At 36.2% G+C, this 8,185-nt stretch overlaps 1 protein-coding gene across 2 annotated transcripts in view; it reads left to right on the top strand.

Annotated features, from left to right (window-relative positions):
* The first annotated feature begins 688 nt into the window (after positions 1-688).
* LOC107695833 (tyrosine-protein phosphatase non-receptor type 22-like) overlaps positions 689-8,185 on the top strand; it is a 21,303-nt gene continuing 13,806 nt past the window's right edge. The window contains exons 1-8 of one of the 2 annotated variants that reach the window (XM_016495906.1): positions 689-1,136; positions 3,644-3,752; positions 5,284-5,360; positions 5,541-5,636; positions 5,798-5,836; positions 6,107-6,178; positions 6,985-7,044; positions 7,586-7,728. In XM_016495906.1, the coding sequence (XP_016351392.1) occupies positions 1,035-1,136; positions 3,644-3,752; positions 5,284-5,360; positions 5,541-5,636; positions 5,798-5,836; positions 6,107-6,178; positions 6,985-7,044; positions 7,586-7,728 (698 nt within the window). In that variant the 5' untranslated portion in view covers positions 689-1,034. The remainder of the gene's footprint in view (positions 1,137-3,643; positions 3,753-5,283; positions 5,361-5,540; positions 5,637-5,797; positions 5,837-6,106; positions 6,179-6,984; positions 7,045-7,585; positions 7,729-8,185) is intronic. The other variant, XM_016495907.1, reaches the window with a different exon arrangement.

Genomic DNA, 8,185 nt, shown 5'->3' with positions numbered 1-8,185 from the left:
CACATAGATGTGTCCAAAGCTGTGTGAGATCACTACCATCCTGCTTTTGTGGGGGTGTGTAGGGGTGTTAAATATCTTAGTTTTGTTTTGTTTTGTTATTTCCCCATAGGTTTTTAACATTCTAAAAGCTCTTTATTCCACTGTTTTTTAGTCACTGTATTCAGTATTGTAAGCTATTTCAGAGGTATTGCAAGTATTACATACAACAATAATAAAACAGTGCATTGACATAAAAAAGGAAATTTACTTTTGGTACTTAAGTACTTTTAAAAGCAAGTACTTCTGTACTTTTACTTAAGTAAAAATCTGTCTTTACAACTTTCACTTGTAATGGAGTAATATTTGACCAGCAGTATCTGTACTTTCACTCAAGTAATAGAGTTATGTACTTTGTCCGCCTCTGCATTTAAGCATGTAACACTGCAAGAGGACGCTTCTGTCATTGCCTGGTATGTCAGATCAACTACCTGAATACATTTATTTCCAAGAGCTACACAAGTATCTCTCTCTGACATGTACACATTCTCTAAATTCTAGTTCATCCACAACTGTTTTGAATGTCATCAAACTGGCTTTGCTGCTTTCAACAATGAAGCAAATGACTGACTTTCTCAATATCTTTTTACATACAAGCGCACACCCACCCACAAAAGCTTCCTGTGTGGGGGTATGGGCTCTAAGACCTTGTGCTACAAAGTCTTGGACAGAAAGAAACAGGCAGGCAGAGAAAAAGAGAGAAGGCCGCAGAACAGACAATAAACAGTACTAGGTATGCAACAATGAAAAAAGCGAGAGAAACTGAAGAGAGAGATGAAGGGCGGAGAGGGTCACAGTGATACTTAGAGTTGACCACAGAACCTGTGAACTGTTGCTGCCACTGCTTCCGTGACGACACTTCGCAAAGTTCCTCTACTCAACTACAGACCTACAAGAGACACACAGAGAGAAAGTGAAATATGGACTCCTTTCAGAAGCCCAACGATCTCCTCAATCTCTGACATGACAGAGGAAGCTGCTGTGTCACACATCAAGCCATGGACGCCCAAGCCCACATTCTGAGGGACCTATTGGCCAAAATCGCAAGCAAGGAAGCAGAAGAGGAAGGGGCAGAGAACGGCTTTGCTGGAGAGTTTTTGGTAAGTTATTAACAAAATGGCAGGGTTTCGTTCGAGACTAAGAAAATACGTACTCAGATGTTCAGATTCATGTTATGTGACAACACATAGTTTGCAAAAGATGCCAACGTACAGCTGTATGCTAGGCTTAAAACAATCTTGCTTTTTTACATTACATGCAATGTTTGTGCGGCAATGTGAAGATTTGTAAATGAATGGACTGAGATAATAAAAAAATTAGCATTGCATGTGCCAAAAGTAAGCTAAAAATAAAACATGTCTGGGCAGCGAGATGCAAAGGGTTAAATGGCTAAGCGTGGACTTCCTCTTCTTAATACAGTGCCTCTCACTTTAGGCTTTTGTACAAGACGTTTTAAACCTGGTGTGGTTATTTATTACCAAACTCATTTATTATTGAATCTATGGATGACTGTCTACAACAAGGGACTTTTGGACCGCACTTTTGCTTAGATTTGTTTCCAAAATAACCTTCATATGCTATTCCCCTCAAATGTCAACTGTTAGATATCCATGTGAACAGTCATGGTGACTGAGAGGAAGTTACTCATGACCCATGCTGAGCTGTTGACTCAAACTTAGCAATACAAAAATGAAAAAAATCAAAAATGCTTGTTCTCTTACGATGTTTTATTATTATTATTATTATCATTTACATTTATTTACTTGCCAGACACTTTCATCCAAATCAGCTTACAGTGCACACTCTCTCTCTCTCTCTCTCTATATATATTATTTAAAAAAACAAAACAAAAACAAAGTGCTTTACTATTTTTTGACTTTCTTGTAAAACAGTAAATTCGAAAATTCATGGATAACAACAATAATATATTTTAGCATTACAAATACTACTGTGACTAAAGAGATTACACATACTGGTGGATTAACCATTACATAAACAACAAATAAATAAATAATAATGATTACGGTAATCACCAATACTGTTAGTTTAGGGTAGCTGTAGCACAAACCTTACATTGGGTGGTAGTGGTCTAATGAATTTGTTAAGCACTGTACATAAACATACATATCTGTATGGCCTAGATATATTTATTAATATATGAAACCATTCCAATTTCTAATAGATTTCATGTATGTCTTTATTTCATATGACAAACATTTTGTATATGTAAATTTATTACATATATTACATTTATGTATGGGTGTAAATGAAAATATCGAGCATATATATTTTAGGAAGCATATTTTGGGGTCATTAGCATCAAAATGTTTTAAAACCATTGCTGTAAAAGAAGGTTACAACACTGGATTGTCATACGACACACGGTTGCCATGTATGACAACTAAAAAATACCATCACTTCATTTTTAAGGCTTAAAATGTATCACCAAGTTACATGTTACTCTTGTATCTATAACTCAGTAAAGCGTGACACATCTGTACACATTTGCTAAACCCTGAAGTACCAAACTGATTTTAGGCCTGTCTTTGCCACTACAGCTTTATCCTGTCCTGCTGAACAAAACATGCTCTTTAGTCCAGGCTGAACGCTACAGAGTGTCTTTTATAGTCGTCAGCAGCTGCAAAGTGTTCAGTTTGTGTCTTTATACAGATTTTCCCATTGTGAAACCAGGCCATGAGGAAGGCCCTGCATGTCCCGTCTGCTTTCTCAATTGCATGAAGTGGTCTCTTCCTACTCTGATTAAAAAAAAGCACTTTCAGACATGCTGCTCTATTATCTCTGTCAAACTTCTGCCAAACAAGACTTCTGCCATAATAGTGATTCGACTCGCTCACTAATAGAGTGTCTACAGGAAGAGAAACTGTCTATTTGGCATGGAAATCTAAGTTCCCATCACACTGGTCCTCACTGCTGGACTGCAATTTATGCCCACACAAGGGACATCAATGTAGAGAAATGTCAGAGCCCAGTCTTACTGTACAAAACTCTTGGACAAAACATGAGGGTTTCCCACAGTGGGAGGGGCTGGTTCCTCATACGCAGTCCTGACTGTTTCGACCCAGAGATCCCATGCTAATTACTCAGCTTGCTATATTGCTCACAGTCTGTTGGGCTCATAAGGGTTCTCGTAAGCTCAGCTGTGGTCGGAAAGTCTCTTGGTCTGATCAAGGTGCTTGTGCGCAGAGAGACACACAGTTGAGCGATGGTACATCCCACATGCATATTGTGGCAGTCACACACACTCACGCATACACAGCCAGACTTATCTAGTTTTCACAAATCGTAACCACAGGGCTGTAAAGTGCTTTAGTGCTTTTCCACAGGGCTTTAGTCTGTTAGTATCAGATCACAGTATCACAGTTGAGATGTCAAATACATGGCAAATAAGATCGTTTCAAACACAGAAGGTTTTCTTACTCTGCTTTGTCTTTTAAAATAATATCAGTATTAACAGCTCAGCCCTGAACATATGGCTTGGACTACCTGCAATATAAGCAGAAAATAAAATGATGAGAGAATACAAAAGTTTTATAGCACAAACTTATACAAAATCATAACTGAATCTTTTGTAAATTGTTCAAAACAGAAACTGAAGAGACAGTCTACTAAATATCGTGTGGAGAAGACATACCCCATCACAGTCGCGGACAAACAAGACAATGTGAAGAAGAACAGATACAAAGACATTGTTCCCTGTGAGTATCCCATTTGACATCTGACTATACTATAGTACAGTACAGTATACTATACCATAATATACTAGGGCTGGACAATAATTCAATATCAATATGTATCGCGATTTTATGAGGCTTTTTTAATAGTGTTCATATCGATATCGGAATTATATCGTATCGACCGAAATTAAGAAATATATCGTGATATAAATTTTGGCCATATCGTCCAGCCCTATAATATACTGTACCGTACTATTTTCTACAATATATTATACCCACTAAGCACACATACAGTGCATCTGGAAAGCTAATATATGTGTACTAATATCTGATAAACATAAAAAAAAAAAGCAGATTTACACACACTATAAAAATATCCTGTTACATTTAAGGAAAAAAATAGCAGTTATGGTTGCCAGAAATTCAGCATAAAAAAAACATGGAAAATGTTTCAGGTATTATGGGATGGCATTTTAGTGCCTGACTGTATATTTTACAACATAACCATACATTTCATTAAGTTATATAATGTTAAAATACCAGTCTGCATGAAGTACCAAAATCTCCTTATACTGATAAATATACTGATAGCGTATGGTGTCAAAATAGAAAACCACATGATGAATCGCAAGTGGCTTGTTGTCTATAATACAAGGCCAATGCTTGTACGTAAACGGTGCACAGGGTCATACACACAGAGACAAAACACCATCAGTGTAACACACAACACTAAAATAATGCAATAAACATCAACTAAATAACAGGAAATGTAACACAAACACCTTAATGCACTGATAACAAAAATAAGATTTTTTTTTTTACGTAAAATATATTCATGTGATGTGTCATGCAGGGACTGGGAATGTCCTTGTACGGTTTTTCATTGCAAATTACATAATTCATAGTGGTTACTTGCCAAAACCATACATTTTACAGTTGAACCAGGTTTTTTAAACTTACAATTGAAAAAACCGTCTTCTATCCTTCCACTATTTCTTAATTTCTTCCTGTTCTAACTTGTACTATTCTGAACGATGGTTAAAACTTTGTATTGTTAGCGCTTCTCATGGTATTGCCTCCTTAAGATTAATTGCTTGCTGCATTTCTCATTTGTAAGTCGCTTATAAAAGTGATAAAAGCGTCTGCTAAATGTATAAATGTAAATGTTTTATATTAGCATTTTTACAGTATTTCATACAGTGGTCTAAAGAATAAGCATCATAAAGACGTTCTCTAAATATCTAGTCAACATCTGACAGGAAACATTGTAGAGGTGTATTGCAGAAGAACAAACACTCTAAACACATCTTTGAAATTAAAACGCATACATTAAATAGACGTCTGTGTGATGTATGTGTGCTGTCTGGGTATATTATACCGTAAAATATTGTATTTCATCATAGTAGACAATGTTAAAGACAAACATGGATGTGGGAGATTAACACAAGATTTGTGAAAGTGGCAGTTACATAAAAAACCATGGAAAGTGTTGATTGTGAAGATTACAGAAACAAGATGTGCTAGAGATGCTGATGGCTGTATTTTCTCACAGTTGATCACAGCAGAGTGAAGCTCTCCCTCATCACATCCAAACATGACACAGATTACATCAATGCTAGTTTCATTAAGGTAAGGAAGTGAAAGAAAGATCTCAAGCTATACACGTCTATACACAAAATCTAATTCTTTACCAGATTTGAAGAGTATACAACTATACACTGATCAGATTAAACAGAACATGTAATGCTTAAACAATAACTGACAAAATATCAGTGCGATTCAGGAGGATTCAGTTCTGTTTTATTTCAGGGAGTGTTGGGCTCTAGGGCGTATATTGCCACACAAGGCCCGCTGCCAAACACTGTGCTTGACTTCTGGAGGATGCTTTGGGAATACAATGTGCAGGTAAGCGCTTGGTTATGAACATTTCACACACATTCCACTTCCCGTAGAAAACAGGTTCAACCTGTTAGGTGAGCTTTGGGTGAGATCTCAGGCCAAGGAGAAACATTCACACAATGAAATCTACAGAAATGCCTCTATAATATCTCTCTCGCTCTCTGCAGGTTATTGTGATGGCTTGCCGGGAATTTGAAATGGGAAGGGTAAGTTGTAACTGACAGTGTGTTATAGGGGAAATGTTGACAGTCACTGTGTTTTAAAGAAAACATTTTTTATTAACCACATCCTCAGAATGGTGAGGCAATGCATCAAGCATGTCATTTTCTTCTACTTCTTTTTTTTATCTTGAGCTCCCACCCTTTCAAAACTTTTGATACGGTTACAGTGCTGCCATGCACTCAGCGTAGAAATTCTCATAGAGTAGACAGAAGCAAGCAGTTGAGACTGAATGCTGCTTTTCCTCTTTCTTTCAGAAAAAATGTGAGCGTTACTGGCCGGAGTCAAAGGATGATGTGTTTGTGTGTGAGCCCTTTACCATATACTATGTAAGAAACACCTCTTCCCTCACTCACACCAAACTTCCTGTCCTTGTTTTGTGTTTTATTTGCGCTCACACACACATCTGTTCAAGCCCGATTCTCAGTATTCACGCAGTATCTAAAACACTACATATTGAACCACTAAGTATGATGTTGCGTTCTTTCACAACGTCACTATATTTTCTTGGTATGTTGACATTTATAACAAACAAAAATGTTACCGTTTAAAAAAACACATTATCAGTACTATCAGGGCTCACAAATTATCAGTACTATATTGGTTATTGGTATCAGTCTAAACTGAATATTTAATTGTGCAAGGTTATTTGCTTTAATTTTACATTTAGATTACCTTTTTTATAGGACTCACCTGCATTAATAAAAGTTGGTTTTAATATAAAGTAATATTTTGTATAGATTATTCGGAGTTGTTTCACCTGTATATTGAATTAGGAAATGCCTGTAAACTTAATGGATAATGGCAGAAAATCACCAGTACCTTTTTATTCTTTTTTTTTTTTGTTTGTTTATCTTTAAAACACTAGTAATGTAGTAACACTTCTGAATGTAATCTTTAGCAAATCTCAAAATGAATATCAATGTTTCATATTGTACTTCATAATTTTGTGCTGCATAAAAATGTTTATGTTTAGTTTATCTCTTAAAAACAATAATGTTATATTTAAGGGTTGTACATTCTGCACCTTTTAGCACTATGGTTTAGCACTATTGAATAATATTAGCCAAAATATTATCTGCAATTTACTGATCCAATGAGCATTCAAGTCATGTACATGTTTGATTTTGTCCAGGAGTCTGATGAGAATAAGGGAGAATATTTGACACGGACACTGAAGGTGACATTTAAACAAGTAAGTAACATTTCTTTGATCTTGACTTCACCGCACTGAAAAATATTTTAGTTTACCCTATTTTACAGGCTTTATAGTTTATACGAAAAGATTGTACATTTAGTTAAATGTTTTTATTGCTTTTTATCCTTGCTTTTAAAATAAAACAATTTAAAAATCTAATTTTTCCCAATGTCCTGACTAGTTGTTTGCCATTAAATAACTGCTTTATAAACTGATCGCTGGATGTGTTCACACTTCAGTCAAGTTTAATAAGCTTTAAAAATATTGCTTTAGGTCAAACATTGTGTCGTGGTGACCTATGACCCGTTCATAGATTTTCCCTTGAAAATGTCATTGCGTAAGAGTAGAAGTATTCAGCTTTAATAGTCAAAAAGTTCATACTGTACAGACATTATAGTGGAACAAACATAAACACAGACAGGTGCTGACATTTCAGCAGATGTTTTGTAGTGATGAAAGAAAACCACCAAAATGTGGTGGTTTAAAAACCAGGTTACCAGAATAAACAAACAGTCTATATTACACCGGTTATTTTCAGGTGTCTCGGACACTGAAACAGCTGCACTATGTGAACTGGCCAGATCACGGAGTACCCGACTCCATTCCTGCCATCCTGGAGCTGCTGCAGGACATGCGGATTTACCAGGATCATGACGAGATTCCCATCTGTATTCACTGCAGGTAAATGCCTGTATTTGCTGTGATGGACTGTTAGGATTGATTTCTACAATGACAGCATTTGAGGGCTAATCAGATCAGTCTGAGGTCATATTGTGGCCATGGTGTAAATTTTTGCTGGCCATGAACGCAAGATACTAATACAAACAGGTTGTTTGTATCAGTAACCAAGGAAGAAGCCCACCTCCATTTTTTACACAGGAAATGTGTTGGTGGTTGACCAACAACAAGCAAATGCCCCAACAAGTATCTGCACTACTGCTAACACTGAGTTACAATGCCAGTTAATGCTATCCAGAAAGACTTTACATATCAAACAAGCTAGTGAATGAACCTACTGCCACATTTCAGAAATGTATTCTTTAAAGTATTCTTTACAAGCTAAATTGACCATTAAGACAGTTATGAAGATATAATCATTGTTGTCTTTGCACCAATCTTTCAATCTGACCCACAGAGG

This window comes from Sinocyclocheilus anshuiensis, unplaced genomic scaffold, assembly GCF_001515605.1.
Source record: "Sinocyclocheilus anshuiensis isolate Anshui unplaced genomic scaffold, SAMN03320099.WGS_v1.1 scaffold234, whole genome shotgun sequence".
In the NCBI taxonomy this organism is placed as follows: Eukaryota; Metazoa; Chordata; class Actinopteri; order Cypriniformes; family Cyprinidae; genus Sinocyclocheilus; species Sinocyclocheilus anshuiensis.
Note: the sequence above shows the minus strand (reverse complement) of the source record. Positions and strands in the feature narration are given on the sequence as shown.